Source organism: Esox lucius, chromosome 7, assembly GCF_011004845.1.
Source record: "Esox lucius isolate fEsoLuc1 chromosome 7, fEsoLuc1.pri, whole genome shotgun sequence".
Taxonomy (NCBI): Eukaryota; Metazoa; Chordata; class Actinopteri; order Esociformes; family Esocidae; genus Esox; species Esox lucius.
Window position 1 is genome coordinate 47,329,318 of NC_047575.1, and position 19,912 is coordinate 47,349,229.

At 42.9% G+C, this 19,912-nt stretch overlaps 1 protein-coding gene across 6 annotated transcripts in view; it reads right to left on the reverse strand.

Moving 5' to 3' along the window:
• Positions 1-19,912, reverse strand: part of p2rx1 (purinergic receptor P2X, ligand-gated ion channel, 1) — a 37,877-nt gene that overhangs the window by 12,405 nt on the left and 5,560 nt on the right. For 3 of the 6 annotated variants that reach the window (XR_829167.4, XM_010897028.4, XM_010897027.3), the window contains exons 2-12: positions 15,088-15,232; positions 13,150-13,221; positions 12,040-12,118; positions 9,683-9,770; positions 9,340-9,420; positions 8,885-9,026; positions 7,211-7,356; positions 6,853-6,943; positions 6,681-6,746; positions 4,019-4,114; positions 450-482 (exon numbers count right to left, since the gene is read on the reverse strand). Coding sequence is in view for 5 of the 6 variants with exons in the window: in XM_010897028.4 (XP_010895330.2) it covers positions 450-482; positions 4,019-4,114; positions 6,681-6,746; positions 6,853-6,943; positions 7,211-7,356; positions 8,885-9,026; positions 9,340-9,420; positions 9,683-9,770; positions 12,040-12,118; positions 13,150-13,221; positions 15,088-15,232 (1,039 nt within the window). In the remaining variant the exon portion in view is untranslated. The other 3 variants (XM_020048242.3, XM_020048241.3, XM_010897026.5) reach the window with 3 other exon arrangements.

Sequence of the window (19,912 nt, forward strand, 5' to 3'; positions counted from 1 at the left end):
TAACAAACATTCTCCATGGAAAGTTATTAACACATTAGGGAGAGCCATTTTAACAAGGAATTGTACATATAAATGACAATTGTGTTAGATCCAACCCTAGCCTCCAACAGCAAAGTTTTTGAAATGTGCCTTCATGCAAAAATCCTATGTTATGACTGCTTAAAGGGATTGCTTTAAGTAAGTAGAATTTTTTTTTACAAATACTCCCTAAACAAATTGGTAGCTCACACAGTGGTGTGGTTTCTAGTGGCTGAAAAACATTTACTTAGTGTTTTCAAAGGAACCACACCTGATAGCCTTGGTAAGACCCGTAACGTACTAAGACTGAAGATGGTGTCTCACACACACACACACACACACACACACACACACACACACACACACACACACACACACACACACACACACACACACACACACACACACACACACACACACAATATGCTTACCTTGGATACTTCTGTGAACTCATCTAAAGGTCTCTGAAAGACAGATTCATAGAATTAGTTTATAATCTCAATTGTTCTGTGTCCCGTGTTTAAAACCAATACTACACACTCCACAAAACCCAAACACCAGGTGAATATTTCGTTTTAAAATCCTCCTTTATTTACCCAGATAGGTCTCATTGAAATCTCTAAACAAATCGGCAGCATACAAATAGTTGCAGCACTTGTGACCAGATGCTGGATCTCAATTTGGTCATCCTGTTCCTGTGCCTAGTCTTGAGACTGGCCTCAAGACTAGGCACACGATTTATAATGCATTGCACCAAGCCATGTGAGGAGGGTCTCCCCTGGTAGTAGATGTAGGTTGGTAGTAGATGTCTCCCCTGGTAGTAGATGTAGGTTGTTGAACAATAGCCATGTCCAGTCTATGCATTCCTTTTACCAGTGGAAAAGAGTCACTGCGTGAACACTGGAAAAATGCAGCATGGATTTGGTTTTGAACGGAGCCGTAGAGAATTGCGAAGAGCAGTAGGATGAAAAATGAAGAACCGTGGGGTTAAGATCTGTCCTCCGTCTTCCTATTTCAGTCAGAACAGAATGAAGACTGTGTGTTGCCTGGTAACAATCTGGAGTCATGCCCAAGAATGACCTCTTTAGACTTCAACAGATGACTAGAATGAAAAATAAACACTGCCATGGATGGATAACACATTATTTGGATTATAAAGTTTAGTTTTTTTTGGAGGCGAGTTCTTGAAATTGAAACTTCGATTAATTATTGAAGTATTCTTCTAAGGGCACCTTTTTTACTGGTTACTCAAAAAACCTGGGGGTATGTTCTTCTAACAGACATTTGAGGAACAGTTTAAAGGAGTTATTTGAAACATTTCCTTTGACATATTTCCTTGAAGAACTTCTAGGGCAGGGGTACTCAACGCTCATCCTACAGGGGTACTCAACCCAAACCCTACAGGGGTACTCAACTCTCATCCTACAGGGGTACTCAACCCAAACCCTACAGGGGTACTCAACTCTCATCCTACAGGGGTACTCAACCCAAACCCTACAGGGGTACTCAATGCTCATCCTACAGGGGTACTCAACCCAAACCCTACAGGGGTACTCAACTCTCATCCTACAGGGGTACTCAACCCAAACCCTACAGGGGTACTCAACCCAAACCCTACAGGGGTACTCAACCCAAACCCTACAGGGGTACTCAACTCTCATCCTACAGGGGTACTCAACTCTCATCCTACAGGGGTACTCAACCCAAACCCTACAGGGGTACTCAATGCTCATCCTACAGGGGTACTCAACCCAAACCCTACAGGGGTACTCAACTCTCATCCTACAGGGGTACTCAGCCCAAACCCTACAGGGGTACTCAACCCAAACCCTACAGGGGTACTCAACTCTCATCCTACAGGGGTACTCAACCCAAACCCTACAGGGGTACTCAACTCTCATCCTACAGGGGTACTCAACCCAAACCCTACAGGGGTACTCAACCCAAACCCTACAGGGGTACTCAACCCAAACCCTACAGGGGTACTCAACTCTCATCCTACAGGGGTACTCAACCCAAACCCTACAGGGGTACTCAACCCAAACCCTACAGGGGTACTCAACTCTCATCCTACAGGGGTACTCAACCCAAACCCTACAGGGGTACTCAACCCAAACCCTACAGGGGTACTCAACTCTCATCCTACAGGGGTACTCAACCCAAACCCTACAGGGGTACTCAACCCAAACCCTACAGGGGCTGGAACATACTGGATTTCTGTTCTACCTTGTCATTATTTGGACTTACCTGGTTTCCTAGGTCTAAATAAGTCACTGAAGGTTGCAATGCATAAGACAAGTGGAACTGGCTTTGAGGTCCTGATTTGACTTTGAGGACCCTACAGTTTGAGGACCCCTACAGGATCTTTCAGCCATTGTTTCATTTTGGAAGATGGTATTTACACCAGCCCTTCTTTCAAATACACAGCTAGTACATATCAACAAAAGTAATATCAATCACAAAGAGATTCTCAACTAGGCAAAAGTCTATCCTCAATCCTATAAATCTCCTCTCATCGCGCAGCGGACGCCACTACATGGTCATTCAACCATACGTATCGAATCAAATGCATGTTTATTATTCATACACGCTAACAGGCGTAAAGAGGGGTTCACCGCTTTCCTTAACTGGTGTATCTGAATATTGCAGATGAGTTTGAAAATTGTTGTTTCTATGAGAGAAGAAGCATTCATACAGGCCCCCAAAGTGATGCAGCAGCAGGCCAATAATCCCATTAGGCCATTCGTGAAGGCAATGCTTTGTTCAGTTTGGAGGGAGGGCTGGTTGGGGGCCGTAATATCAAGCTCTAGTGACTCCTTGTGGCAGGTCAGGCGCCTGCAAGCAGATTAATGCTGTTGGTTGGAGGAGCCAGATTTGGTCCAGGTGCCTTCCTTGTTAACCCCAGCAGCGTGAAGGGAAGTGGCACGGCTAGGTGGGGCATGTTTTGAAGGATCCATATCCTGATCTTGGACTCTCCTGAGCAGCTTCTGCTGCAATAAGGAGTTGCTGTGATGAGACAAGGTTTTAATTACGAATTGGGAAATTGGTAGAGAAAAAGCAATCAGGAAGCACGCACACACATACAAAAATGACATGCTACTTTATCTTCTATCTATAAAATGTCTTGTACTAGTTTTATATTTATTTTTACCAATTTACACATGACTCATAATGTTGAATTGTGGTCCATTTTGGATTTTTCTATATTTTCATACCGACAATGCCCGGCGGTACAGCAGTGGGCGGTGCATTTTAGCTCAGCAGTGGAGTTGGGAGAGCAACATGGCATGGTAGTTTGGTGCATGCATGTGCTCCGTTGTGTTAGTTGACCAGGGAATGCGTTCACCTCCGGCACACGTGATGGCAAACACGGCCTGGTCGAGCAACCGGTGTGAAGACAAGCATAACGGCTTGGCCGGATTAGCTTCAGCGTAAACATGTTTTGTGTTTGGCTCTCCCAAATCTGCCGTGGGGCTGTTACGACGAGGCAAAGCCATAAGCAGACATAAATGGACATTAATGGAAAAATCCATTTCAGAAATGCATTTGGGTACAACTTCCCATTTTCAAGGTAACTTACTGGCAGCTTAATGTATTCAAATATTCTGATAACATTATGCCACCAGTAAGAGAACAAGTAACACCAGTAACTGCATCACCAAAGACACATTTCAGCTAATTAAGGAGGTAATTTAGAGAGCAGAGGACAGGATTTGAGGTATTGAGCCAACTCAGGTAACTTGCTGACAGTTTGAGCTTGTACAGAATTTCATCAAGAAGACCTAAATCGCATGAGGGATGAGGAACCCTCAAAGTAGAAAATTACACTGAAAAATAAACATTTCTGATAGCTAAGTCGGCATGTACTTCTGTGAGTCTGTCTGCCAAACGTTCTGTGTAACTAGATTTATAGAAATGCCTCTGTTGCCCCCTTGTGTTTGGACTGGATGAATAGGAATACCTGCAGAGTGTTCACATTACACAACAGACGCAAACTCACCTCCTCAAGTAACTCTGTGACCTTGAATTTCATGTTGCTGTAGAAGTGCCTCTTGGGTAGTAGATAAAGGAGGATCACATCACATACTACCGTTGCCTTTTGAAAAAAATCAGCAGATTGATTAGTATTTTAGCCATTGTTTCACAGTTAAGTCTTTGTTTAGTTGATACCATACTAGGTGTGTGCAGGTAGCTGATAGACTAGAGGTAGGTTAGAGAATTTGACAAGCAACCCGAAAGATTGCTAGATTGAATCCCTGAGGGACAGAACAGATTTCTCTCACCTTAGTAAAAAAGAAACAGCTAATTGGAAATGAATTTCTACCCGGTACTTAAAGTGACAGACCAGACTCTGTTGTGTTAAATATGGAGGTGAAATTTCGATGGGATCTTGTGTTCAAATGTGGGCCTTGGGTTCAGTGGAAGATTACATATACAGTGGGGAGAACAAGTATTTGATACACTGCCGATTTTGCAGGTTTTCCCCACTTACAAAGCATGTAGAAGTCTGTAATTTTTATCATAGTTACTCTTTACTTTCCGTGACGGAAAATCGGCAGTGTATCCAAAAATCCAGAAAAATCACATTGTATCCATCCATCTTCTCCCGCTTATCCGGGGCCGGGTCGCGGGGGCAGCAGTCTAAGCAGGGATGCCCAGACTTCCCTCTCCCCAGACACTTCCTCTAGCTCTTCCGGGGGGACACCGAGGCGTTCCCAGGCCAGCCGGGAGACATAGTCCCTCCAGCGTGTCCTAGGTCTTCCCCGGGGTCTCTTCCCGGTGGGACGGGACCGGAACACCTTCCCAGGAAGGCGTTCCGGAGGCATCCGAAAAAGATGCCCAAGCCACCTCAGCTGACCCCTCTCGATGTGGAGGAGCAGCGGCTCTACTCTGAGCTCCTCCCGGGTGACCGAGCTTCTCACCCTATCTCTAAGGGATCGCCCGGCCACCCTGCGGAGAAAGCTCATTTCGGCCGCCTGTATCCGGGATCTTGTCCTTTCGGTCATGACCCAAAGCTCATGACCATAGGTGAGAGTAGGAACGTAGATTGACTGGTAAATCGAGAGCTTCGCCTTGCGGCTCAGCTCTTTCTTCACCACGACAGACCGATACATCGACTGCATTACTGCAGAAGCTGCACCGATCCGTCTGTCAATCTCCCGTTCCATCCTTCCCTCACTCGTGAACAAGACACCTAGATACTTAAACTCCTCCACTTGAGGCAGGCACTCTCCACCAACCTGAAGTGGGCAAGCCACCCTTTTCCGACTGAGGACCATGGCCTCAGATTTGGAGGTACTGATTTTCATCCCCACCGCTTCACACTCGGCTGCAAACCGTCCCAGTGCATGCTGAAGGTCCTGGTTAGAAGGGGCCAACACGACAACATCATCTGCAAAGAGCAGAGACGAAATTGTGTGGTCCCCAAACCTGACACCCTCCGGCCCCTGGCTGCGCCTAGAAATTCTGTCCATAAAAATTACGAACAGAACCGGTGACAAAGGGCAGCCCTGCCGGAGTCCAACATGCACTGGGAACAAGTCTGACTTACTGCCGGCAATGCGGACCAAGCTCCTGCTTCGGTTGTACAGGGACCTGACAGCCCTTAGCAAAGGACCCAGGACCCCATATTCCCCAAGCACCCTCCACAAGATGCCGCGAGGGACACAGTCGAATGCTTTCTCCAAATCCACAAAACACATGTGGATTGGTTGGGCAAACTCCCATGAACCCTCCAACACCCCGTAGAGGGTATAGAGCTGGTCCAGTGTTCCACGGCCCGGACGAAAACCACACTGTTCCTCCTGAATCCGAGGTTCTACACATTGTATGATTTAAGTAATTAATTTGCATTTTATTGCACAACATAATTATTTGATACATAAGAAAAGCAGAACTTAATATTTGGTACAGAAACCTTTGTTTGGAATTACAGAGATCATACGTTTCCTGTAGTTCTTGACCAGGTTTGCACACACTGCAGCAGGGATTTTGGCCCACTCCTCCATACAGACCTTCTCCAGATCCTTCAGATTTCGGGGCTGTCGCTGGGCAATATGGACTTTCAGCTCCCTCCAAAGATTTTCTATTGGGCTCAGGTCTGGAGAATGGCTAGGTCATCCAGGACCTTGAGATGCTTCTTAAGGAGCCACTCATTAGTTGCCCTGGCTGTGTGTTTCAATTTTATCCCTGATGTCCTTACACAGTTCTCTGGTCTTGGCCATTGTGGAGAGGTTGGAGTCTGTTTGATTGAGTGTGTGGACAGGTGTCTTTTATACAGGTAACGAGTTCAAACAGGTGCAGTTAATACAGGTAATGAGTGGAGAACAGGAGGGCTTCTTAAAGAAAAGCTAACAGGTCTGTGAGAGCCAGAATTCTTACTGGTTGGTAGGTGATCAAATACTTATGTCATGCAATAAAATGAAAAATTAATTATTGAAAAAATCATACAATGTGATTTTCTGGATTTTTGTTTTAGATTCAGTCTCTCACAGTTGAAGTGTACCTTTCATAAAAATTACAGACCTCTACATGCTTTATAAGTAGGAAAACCAGTGTATCAAATACTTGTTCTCCCAACTATATTTAATCATTTAACATAAAGTTGGCTCCATGAGATTTTTGTAGGCTTTACTTTTTAAGATGTATAATGCAGAACTCACCACTCCAAAGATTCCAACGCCAGACCCTATAGCCATTAATGTCGGAATGATATCAAATTTCCGGGCCTGGGAATCAGCAAAGAAATCGACAATCTTTATCTTTTTCATTTACAGTTTGAGGAGGTAATTCAAAAACACTGCTGGGAACATGACAGTCATTCTGAGAACTTACCTCAGAACGAACAATAATGTCAAATCGAATTCCAAACACTTTCAGAAGGTTTCTTTTCTCCATGCTGTCTTCCATATAATGCTGTGTATACCTGAAGCAAAAAATGAAAACAAACCACTAAGCCAATTGTTCGAGTTTCTTCTGATCTCTAGTCAATGTCTTGCTCTTCTGCCTTTCTAAAATAAAGCTGTATTATGTATACAGTCTACACTGATGTCCTCCATGTGTTTTTATTGTGCATTTAATCTATTCAACAAACAATAAGAAAGTGGCCTTTACAAGAATGGTCAATAAATAATTCAGTAATGTTGCACATTTAACTCCCTCAGGTGATTGCAGGAGGGCAAGGTTTCAGTACCTGAAGTTGTACCCCACAGAAGCTCTGGCCTTGTCTTTCTCGCCAGCATCTCCATAGAGACCATGGAAGGTGTATGTCGGGCAACACTCTGACTCAGCGTAGTCAAGGTTACAGGTCCAGTCGATGACAATACCAATCGCACCCCCCTGTCAGAACGATCAACAAACATACTGTGAATGATGAAACCAATCACACCTGTCAGAACGATCAACAAACATACTGTGAATGACGAAACCAATCACACCTGTCAGAACGATCAACAAACATACTGTGAATGACGAAACCAATCACACCTGTCAGAACGATCAACAAACATACTGTGAATGACGAAACCAATCACACCTGTCAGAACGATCAACAAACATACTGTGAATGACGAAACCAATCACACCTGTCAGAACGATCAACAAACATACTGTGAATGACGAAACCAATCACACCTGTCAGAACGATCAACAAACATACTGTGAATGACGAAACCAATCACACCTGTCAGAACGATCAACAAACATACTGTGAATGACGAAACCAATCACACCTGTCAGAACGATCAACAAACATACTGTGAATGACGAAACCAATCACACCTGTCAGAACGATCAACAAACATACTGTGAATGACGAAACCAATCACACCTGTCAGAACGATCAACAAACATACTGTGAATGACGAAACCAATCACACCTGTCAGAACGATCAACAAACATACTGTGAATGACGAAACCAATCACACCTGTCAGAACGATCAACAAACATACTGTGAATGACGAAACCAATCACACCTGTCAGAACGATCAACAAACATACTGTGAATGACGAAACCAATCACACCTGTCAGAACGATCAACAAACATACTGTGAATGACGAAACCAATCACACCTGTCAGAACGATCAACAAACATACTGTGAATGACGAAACCAATCACACCTGTCAGAACGATCAACAAACATACTGTGAATGATGAAACCAATCACACCTGTCAGAATGATCAACAAACATACTGTCAATGATGAAACCAATCACACCTGTCAGAATGATCAACAAACATACTGTGAATGATGAAACCAATCACACCTGTCAGAATGATCAACAAACATACTGTGAATGATGAAACCAATCACACCTGTCAGAACGATCAACAAACATACTGTCAATGATGAAACCAATCACACCTGTCAAAACGATCAACAAACATACTGTGAATGATGAAACCAATTGCTCCGCTCAGTCAGATGAATCAATACGACACGCCCAGTCCAACACCAAGCAGCAAGATGCCATTAACAATCTCAACATTGCCAGTCAACAGAGGAACCAAAAACACCATAGAGAAAAAGGAGTCTGTAAACTCTTCTCAAACCAGTTACAATGTCAGTGTCTCACCAAGCCTTTCCTAAGGAAAAGTATTTGCATATACGGCAAACTGTGTACACAGTCATGGCTTCAGTATCAATAACACCTCCTTCAACCCCAACAACCCCACAATCAACCCCAAAATCAACCACAACAACCCCACAATCAACCCCACAATCAACCCCACAATCAACCCCACAATCAACCCCACAATCAACCCCTACACCACTATCAGCAACACTAGAACGCAGCCATGCCCAGATTGAACGGTACTTCCACCACTCCTTCACTCATGAATAGAAACAGCAAATTGCTAACCTCTCTGGCTATGGTGGAGAAGTTATAGCCGGACATCTTCACCAAGTCTCCCAGTCTGAAGATAGGACACAGTGGGTCCTTCTCCGGGTCGTACAGGCAACTCTTGATGTACTGCATGTTGATACCTTCTACAAGGTTACTCCTGCGGACGGAAAATACTACCATGTCATTGTTCTTGTGAGGCTTTTCATGTCCTGAAGTTTTTATATATACTGACATCAGGACATTGTTTGGAACTTTTGCTATTGTGTATTTTATTTCTGTATTTTTTTTACGGATACGTGTGTTGGATATTTTGGGACCACAGGGAGGGTAACTGAGGCAGTGAAAAATCCTTATAAAGTTGTCGAAAAAAAGTGCCAGGAGAGAAACAACTGTCACTTTCCTTAGTGCTGCCACTTTATAGAGGTTTATGAAAGGTTACACGCTGTGTGATTCCAGAAGGGCTCACTCACCTTCTAACTTTATAAAGTGGGAAATTCACTGAGTTTTTGATGAACAATGTGTAGTTCTCAGCCGATATCAAGAGCGCAGGACTGCACGGGAACCATGTGACACATGAAAACAAGACAAAGAAAACATAAACCTACGAAACAAACCAGAAATTCCCTGGCCGAAAAATAAAAAGGACAACATTAAGATTAAAAATGGGTTCCAAAATTGTTCTTCATCTGCTCCTGTAGGAAAAAAGGGGTTCTACCTGGAACCAAAGCAAGGGTTCTCCTACGAAAGTAGCCGTAGAACCATTTTGAAACTAATTACAAGTGCCTTAGATGGTGTTGTAGTGATCTTACATACTCTGGGATGTTGCTGTCATCTTCCACAGGGCACCAGGCCAACACCTCACAAGTCTTTGAGTCCATCAAACACCTCCCAGTCATTTTTCCTGTGGTTGGGGTGTGTGTGTGTGCGGAGTGGGGTGGGGTAGGAGTGGGGGGGAGGGGGGCAGAGACATAGGAGGGATGTAGCTTGTCAACACATGGAGCACAACGACAAGCCCACAGACCAAGATGCCGACCACCTCAAGGAAATTAGCTACGCTTCAAAGAAACACCAACACTGTTAACGCACACGTCTAAATCTTTTCTCCTTAAAGTGGTTGCTTAAATTTGTGTCAGTGTAGAACAAACAACATAGGAGAGTTAACTGAGCAAAAGCAAGACGCTGTGTCTCCGATCTTCAAAGTATAATATTCTTCTGCATAATGAGGATTGCTGTGATATACACTCACCTAAAGGATTATTAGGAACACCTGTTCAATTTCTCATTAAAGCAATTATCTAATCAACCAATCACATGGCAGTTGCTTCAATGCATTTAGGGGTGTGGTCCTGGTCAAGACAATCTCCTGAACTCCAAACTGAATGTCAGAATGGGAAATTTAAGCAATTTTGAGCGTGGCATGGTTGTTGGTGCCAGACGGGCCGGTCTGAGTATTTCACAATCTGCTCAGTTACTGGGATTTTCACACACAACCATTTCTAGGGTTTACAAAGAATGGTGTAAAAGGGAAAAACATTGAGTCCTGTGGGCGAAAATGCCTTGTTGATGCTAGAGGTCAGTGGAGAATGGGCCGACTGATTCAAGCTGATAGAAGAGCAACTTTAACTGAAATAACCACTCGTTACAACCGAGGTATGCAGCAAAGCATTTGTGAAGCCACAACACGCACAACCTTGAGGCGGATGGGCTACAACAGCAGAAAACCCCACCGGGTACCACTCATCTCCACTACAAATAGGATAAAGAGGCTACAATTTACACAAGCTCACCTAAATTGGACAGTTGAAGACTGAAAGAATGTTGCCTGGTCTGATGAGTCTCGATTTCTGTTGAGACATTCAGATGGTAGAGTCAGAATTTGGCGTAAACAGAATGAGAACAAGGATCCATCATGCCTTGTTACCACTGTGCAGGCTGCTGGTGGTGGTGTAATGGTGTGGGGGATGTTTTCTTGGCACACATTAGGCCCCTTAATGCCAATTGGGCATCGTTTAAATGCCACGGCCTACCTGAGCATTGTTTCTGACCATGTCCATCCCTTTATGACCACCATTTACCCATCCTCTGATGGCTACTTCCAGCAGGATAATGCACCATGTCACAAAGCTCGAATCATTTCAAATTGGTTTCTTGAACATGACAATGCCCCCACAGTCACCAAATCTCAACCCAATAGAGCATCTTTGGGATGTGGTGGAACGGGAGCTTCATGCCTTGGATGTGCATCCCACAAATCTCCATCAACTGCAAGATGCTATCCTATCAATATGGGCCAACATTTCTAAAGAATGCTTTCAGCACCTTGTTGAATCAATGCCACTTGGAATTAAGGCAGTTCTGAAGGCGAAAGGGGGTCAAACCCAGTATTAGTATGGTGTTCCTAATAATCCTTTAGGTGAGTGTGAGCACTACTAGTATCGGTCTGTCTGCACTTGACTCCACTGGCAGTGAAGTGGTAGGGAACGCGCTAGAGGAGAATGCATTCCCTGGCTTACAACCGGATCTTAGGTGCAGAACCTATCACGAGGAGTCAGTCGAGACGAGGCGACCTTTTCGGGCAAAAGGCTCTAGCACCACTCTCTGAGGGACACCGAGATTTGAACCACCACCCATCTGAGGAGTACGTCAGCCATGCTGCGCGGCAGTAGCTAAAACCACGACGCCATTCTGTGGCCATTTTGATTCTCAGTTCAGGACTACGCTTTATATTGGCGGCCATAGACACGTACAATGAGAATCCAAAACACATCAATCGTTTCAGCCTAAGGGATAACAAAGAAAAGCTGTGCATTATTTCCACAGAGCCCCATGGTCATTTACCCTAGCCATTATAGTCCAGACAATGGCCAGTGTGAGCAGTCAGGTTGGAAGAGGGAAGTGTTACAGAATGATGGTTATTTTTGCCACCTCAAACAGCTGGAGAAGCCCTGTTCCTTCAACCTCTGTGACACCAGGGTGCAGCAAAAGTGGGCTCTTTTGTCAGGAACAAAGCAGAAATATGCGTTTTTTTCCTGGTGGGGGGCCGGATTATATTAAAAGAGTGTACTTTCTCAATGTGCCACAACCTGAAGCTCGTCCGTGGACAACAGGTTGAGAAACACTGAATTTAGCGAAGCAGACCGTTTCACACTGCCCTGCCATCCAGACTTTACCGTGTCCCGTACGTTCGGTTCCTCCGGCTGCACAGTCCGAGTCAGAACTGCAGGAGTTCTTCGAGTTCGGATGCTGAATCTAAAACAAACACACGGAATCAAATGTGGATCTGAGGTGTGCGTGTGTGTGTGTGTGGCCTGGACTGTGCTGACCACTCAGTCTCCAGGACTGGACATGGTATTAGAGCCCCTCATTGTTCAGGTGAGATATAGTACTGCCATACTTGTCATATCTATCATGTTCAATAATACTACCCATAATGCTGCTAGTTTACAGTCCCCTTTTTAACTGCTGTTAGCGCAGTGTTACATACAGCTGCAACTTTTTCTTTCCTTTCCAAAAAAGTTTTGAGTGAGGTGCATTTGACAAATAAACTTTGAAACAAACTTGAAACTTGAGGTTACAGTTTCTAAAGCAAAGTAAAATCCAAGTGATCACACTACTCCCAGAACGCAGGAGCGCCCCACCAAAGCAGGGTGGCTGCATAGTGATCACACTACTCTGCCCCAGCTGTTATGGGCAGCTGGGCTGTGTCAGGAGAAGGTGCTTTTTACACATGTAATGTCTGAAAAGCTGGAGTAAGACGCTATATGTGACCTAATAATTAAGCACTGAAGTGTGTGTGTGTCTGTGTGTGTGTGTTTACCCCGCGCCCAAATAGGCTATGGCCTAACACACAAAAGACAAGGAGCTGTTCAGCCCTTCCTTATTCCAAGGAATGGAATGTGTCTCTCCATACATTATCCAGAGGAAGGATTGTTGGAATGTGTGTTAGGAAATCACAGGTGTGTCCTGGCTGGGTCTATCTGAAATACATTCTCTGATGAGTCATACTGTATCAGTATGCATGGTCTCCTGGGTAACTGGTATCTGTTCAGGATGAACCTTCCACTGTAAACAAGTGGTTTTATTGACATTGGAATTCTCTAAGCACACACTGTCACACAACTAAGCACACAACTGTCACTACGACGCCCTTAACTAAGTCTGTTGGCCGATGAGTTTGTTCACTTCTGGTTTTGTCTGTGGTGGCTCCGTTTTTTTAAATAAACAATTTATAATTAGTGGAATTAAATCCTTTTTTTGAGCTGATTTCACTAATGACTTACCTCAGGACATTTTCCAATTTTCTGTTCTTTGGTTATGATGTAGTTGGTCATCACCACAAAAGACGAATCCCCCTGTGGTGACAGACAGACAGACAGACAGAGATAGACAGACAGACAGACCAAAAGAGACAGAGAGAGTCAGATATAGACAGAGACAGACCAAAAGAGATCGACAGACAGAGAGTCAGAGAAAGACAGATAGACAAGACAGACAGACCAACAGGTAGAGAGAAATTGATACAGAGAGACAGAAAAAGAGAGAGAGACAGACGAAGACAGATGAAGACAGACAGAGCAAATCAAACACAGAAAAAAGAGGATAATATTATCTTTAAACATAAAAATCCTACAGAAGACAGAGTTAATAGCCAAATAAAATCCAGTGACCTGTGGAACCAGGCCTTCTTCCAATCCCTATAGGATCAACACTGTGTCCCAACTGAATAAGAAACCACATATAAATGTCGTCATGACAGAATGTCACATGGAGAAATCAGGAATCATTTGAGCTCCAGACAGACCTGCATGTTACCCCTCCATGACATGTACGTGAAAGTATACCCCTTAATTCTACACATTTCTAATCCCCTTTCTATCCTTTTCCTTGTTTGGCCCTCCTCCCGGGTTTCGGCCATGGTTTGGTTCATGTGAACTGTAAATTAACTGTAGAGTTATATATAACCCAGGATTTATAAGGACTTGGTGCAAAGCCAGACTCTCAGACATTTAAGGAAGTATCTGAAATCAACTTCGTAAATCTGTCACACAATGCTAAGTCACTGACTGTGACCACATTAGGAAGTGGATTTTATCACACAAAGACAGATGTGAGACTGCATACATTCCTGTCCATGTGACATACATGCCTGTTACATATACCATACAGTACATGCCTGTTACATATACCATACAGTACATGCCTGTTACATATACCATACAGTACATGCATGTAACAGATACCACACAGTACATGCATGTAATAGATACCACACAGTACATGCCTGTTACATATACCACACAGTACATGCATCTAACAGATACCACACAGTACATGTATGTTACAGATACCATACAGTACATGTATGTTACAGATACCACACAGTACATGCATGTAACAGATACCACAGAGTACATGTATGTTACAGATACCATACAGTACATGTATGTAACAGATACCACAGAGGACATGTATGTTACAGATACAACAGAGGACATGTATGTTACAGATACCACAGAGTACATGTATGTTACAGATACCATACAGTACATGTATGTTACAGATACCACAGAGGACATGTATGTTACAGATACAACAGAGGACATGTATGTTACAGATACCACAGAGTACATGTAAGTCTGTATAATGCACAGGGAGGAGTAATATATGACCGATCTACCACAGCTAAGGGTTGATCTTATGTCCAAAGCAGCGGTTGGCCATACAACAATAAACCCTAGTTGGCTTATTGCCACTATTAACAACTATAATGTACTACTATTAACAACCTCCTACCAACATAAATAGAACACTAAAAGGAATTTTCTTTTACCAGTAGTACACAGAGTTCAAACCACCTGATTAATAATATTAATGTTGAGTTTTTATTTTCTTAATCACACTCATTCTGACCATGAACATAAAACCAGTTATCTATTGAATAGATCCACCATGGCCCCACCTCTCAGAGCACACAACAGCAACTACTGTTTGTGGTGCAATAGTGGTTTTGAGCGGACTACACTTGGACAAACAATGCAACACACGGTTTACAGGGAGTCTACTTTCTGTCTCTGTGTTTGCTCAACATGCCGGATCAGTAACCATTCATGTTTTCCCCCTTTCTGATGACGATCAGGTCGCCACCATGCTCTAAACCTCCCGCTCTCTAATGTTCATTTCCTCCTCTTCGATCACCCCACCCTCAGCCTGTGACCCACCTGTACAGGGAAGACGTAGTCCGCCTCATCCCAGATCCTCTCCTCTCCATTCACGTTGGTGTAGCCGACCCCCTTCATCTTGGTGAAGACGGAGCTCACGGCCGTGTCTGTAGACTGGTAGCCTTTCTCATAGATGAACACCCATCTGAGGAGGACACAGAGGACACCATCAGTCGGGTTCATCAGTCAGTCGGATGTGTTTATAAAACCACAACAAATCTCATAACAGTCTGGACCTTAAAGTCCCTGGGAGATAGTAGCCAGGGGAGGAACGTACGGGTTTCAGAAACAGTCCCTCTGAGCGCGTTAAGCGAAAGAAGAAAATAAAGACATCAAAGTTAGTCAAAACTAAAGTAAATAGATCAGGACGATCACAACTGGCGGGATCAGAAGGACGGTGGTTCTGTCGTGAGGGTTGTGTCAGGAGGAGGGCTTGACTAGATCTTAAGATCTTTTCAACATTTACAATGAAGTCATTTAAAAGCTTTTATTCAGAATGATTTACAGTATAGAGTGGCCAGTGGCCAATGCCTGGCCTCATGTGGCCAGAGTGTGTAAGCAGTTCCTGGATGATGAAGGCATTGATGCCATTGACTGGCCCTCGCATTCCCCAGACCTGAATCCAATTGAGAACCTCCAGGACATTATGCATCGGTGCATCTGATGCTGCCTAGTATTGCCACAGACTGCCCAGGAGCTCACTGATGCCCTGATCCAGGTCTGGGAGGAGATCCCCCAGGACACCATCCGTCCATCTCATCAGGAGCATGTCAAGACTTTTTTGGGAGTGCATACAGGCATGTGGGGGCCATACACACCACTGAGTCACATTATGAGTTGCTGTGATGAAATTCAAGCAAGTTGGAACAGCCTGGGATTTCAATTGTTTACTTAGATTTTTAGTGTTTGAATCTAGCCCTCAATTGGTTGGTGATTTTGGTTTCCAGTGTCTTTTTGTTGTTCTCAACAAATTACACAATGTACAGAAAAGGTTTTGATCTTTAATATATTTCCTTAATCAAGAGCCGATTTGTGATTTAAGTGTATTTAATTTTTTGAGCAGTGTATTTCAATTCATTCTGCCACAATTACAATGAGGCTTACAGTCGATTTATGCTCTTTATATACTTCTTGTTGCAGTCTTTACACAGACGTATGTTTGTGATTCTCAGAGCTGGGGTATAATGAAGCAGATTTAATGCGCACAGTACTCCTAACGTAAACTGATGCCATACATTCCTATTGTCACATTCCACACACTGCACAAACCAACGAGCCGTCTTTGGAAAAAAGTTAAATGTAATACCTGACAACTGACAGTACCAGTCAAACGTTGTATATGGCATATTCCATAATCGAATGGGTTTTACCGATGTTGTGTTTTCGCTGTGACAGAACATCAGTTTTTCACGAACATAACGCTCCAAAAAATTAAATCAAATGACGTAAATGGGGACAGCAATAGCGTATAACCAGACGACGCATCTCGCGCTGAGTTGCACTTACAGAGGCATTCCGACAATAACTTCAAGCGACTTATAAACTTGGACACATTTTCGATATTCTGCATTATTCCCATATAACTTACATTTTGAACTTCAGTAACCATAATGCTCTGTAACAAGATCCACCGGCCTTACTAAACGTGTGCTTAGAACTCTCCTAATAGTGTATTAAATTGTCCTGTCTAAATAAAATTACACATGAAAGATGTATAAAACTAGTATTGGTGTTATTTAAAATGACATATACAAGATGTATGAAACAAGTACTGTTTTAGGTAAAGGATGAGTGAAGCCATAACCCCAGACATCAAGCCCAGATACAGTATGTAAACACAAATACAACAACTTCCTGACAAGGCCTTACAGCTGAACTCAAGTATCAGGCAAGCATGTACACAAACACATACACAAAAGCACACAATAACACGCACAGTCTTGTTTGGATGTTATTAAGTTTTTTTTTTTATAAACAGCTACATTTTAACTCCACTTCTGCCTCAAGCTATGACTAAATTCCTTTGCAGTTTGTGTTTTGGAATGAGGCTAGAGAACAGAACGATCAAGTTAGAAGAAACAAAAATGGCAAATAAGGAAAGACCCTTTTCCTCCTGAACATTCAAATAAGCTGTCTACGCTGTATCCCAAGACCTAATGGAGAGAGAAAGATACAAAGAAGTTGGCCAACTTATCATTTAACAAAATGGTACGAAAACCCAGTTGAGATTTGCATGCAGAATTTTGCTGAAGTAGCTACAGTATTATCTTATCACCCATAGAGACATACAGAACCCTAGGCGATCAACATAGTTAGACCCAACCAAATAATAAAAAAACTGAAAGAGAATTATTTAACATAGGCCTATTGTAACAAGGAATCAACAAAAACAAGAAAGACAAAACTAGGTGCGCCTAGTTCATCCGGGCCACAGCCCCGCAAAGCTAACTAGCTAACCTTTGTTTTACATTGAAGGGTACCCCAACATTTTCTTTAATGTTTACAGATCTCCATGATATTCTGCAGATTTTATTGATGATTTAGCTGAACTACTCTGTTATATCAGTTGATTTTAACTTGTTTATTATAGGGGATTTTAACATCCACATAGATAATGATACGGACAATAATGCCAAATAACTTTTTGCACTACTTGACACTTTTGATCTTACTCAACATGTGAAAGAGCGTACACACACTCAAGGCCACATTCTAGATCTGGTTATCTCTAAAGGTCTCGATATTTCCTCTGTCATGGATAAAGACTTGGCCCTGTCTGATCATTTCTTTGTCTTTTTTGAATCACTGATCACCCCAGATGTTTAAGTAAACTCTGTTTCTGTTAAGAAAATGTACATTAATGAGAGTACCAATGCTCAGTTCATGGAAGCCATGACTGTTTCTCCAACAATAAGTGCAGAGTCAGTTGATGTATTCCTGGATCATTTTAATGCCAAAATATTGAATGTCATGGATTGTGTTGCACTGGTAAAGGTAAAGAAAACTATGAGCAAACAGAAAACACCATGGAGAACCACATGATGGTAAGCGCCCTGAAAAGAGAATGTAGGAAAACTAAACTTCAAATCCACTATGACATCTATAAACTATGACTCACCCAGGGCTAGACAGCAACATTTATCTGGAATGATCAACAAGAATATCAACAATACCCACACTCTGCCATGGTCGACAAGCTTACAAACCCCCTAAAGCAGATAGCATCAGAACGCACATCCACTGTGAAATGTAATGAATTTACGTGTTTCTTTAGTGAAGCAATTAGGCATTTTCTCAACGTCTTGGAAAACAGCTTCCATTAAACCCCTATTAAAAAAGAGAACACTGGATGCATTTATAATGAACAACTGTAGACCTGTATCAAATCTACCTTTTATAGCCAAGATCATTCAGAAGGTTGTCTTCAATCAACTCAGCAATTCTGTGAACTCAAGTGGTCTCTTAGACAAATTTCAGTCAGGCTTCTGACCTTACCACAGTTTTGAAACATCCCTGATTAAAGTTTTGAATGATATACGGCTGAATACTGATTCAGATAAAATAACAGTTCTGGTTCTATTAGATCTCAGTGCAGCATTTGACACTGTAGATCATAGAACACTTATAGATAGGCTTGAAAATTGGGTAGGACTCTCCGGGACAGTCCTTGATTGGTTCAGATCTTATCTAGATGGCCGCAGTTACTTTGTCACCATTGGTAATCATGAATCTGATAGGGTGGTTTTGACATGTGGAGTTCCACAGGGATCAGTTCTCGGACCACTTCTGTTCAATCTCTATATGGTCCCTCTGGGCTAAATTCTACAGAACAACAACATTAAATACCACAGCTATGCCGATGATACTCAAATATATTGACAAAGCTCTCAAACCAAATGACAACAGCTCAATAGACTCACTGTAGTGTCTCTGTAAAGACAACATTGTCACAGTAGGGGTGGAGAGGAAGGAACCAGGCCCAGACAGAATGGCAGTTGATGTTGCAATTGAATCAAATAAACACTGAGCACTTGAAACACAAAACGAAACAAAAGGTGCAAACCAAAACGGCACACTCAGCACATACAGTAACAAACAAAGACATGGAACAATGACCGACAAATGAGGGGAGCAGAGGAGCAACATTTAAACACATACTAATGACCGAATTGGGACCAAGTGTGAGTGACACCTGGTCAAAGACTCAAGACAAGTCTGTGTTCGTGGATGAAAGGAAAAGCGGTAAAAACGGGAGAAGACGGGGCTGTCCGTCTCCTCACCGTCACACACATAAATACCTGGATGAACCAAAATGGTCTACAACTAAACCAAGATAAAACAGAGATTATTGTGTTTGGCAACAAAAATAAAATATTTAGTATTAGTAAAGGCTGGATTCTCAGGCCCTTAAAACCAGGGACCAAGTGTGTAATCTTGGTGTTCTGATAGACTCAGACCTCACGTTCAACAGTCATATCAAAGCGGTCACCAAAACAACATTCTATCATCTTAAAAATATAACCAGAATCAAGCGCTTGGTGTCCCAAAAATACCAAGAGAAGCTTGACTACTGTAATGGCCTCTTAACTAGACTCCCCAAAAAGACTGTAAAACAGCTGCAACTCATTCAGAATGCTGCTGCTAGAATGTTAACCAGGAGCAAGAGAACAGAGCACATCACTCCAGTTCTTAAATCTTTGCACTGGCTTCCAGTCAGTTACAGAATAGATTTTAAAGTGGTGCTTTTTGTTTATAAATCTCTGAATGGTTTAGGACCCGAATACATTTCTGATATGTTTGAAGAATGATCCATGAACACAGGTCG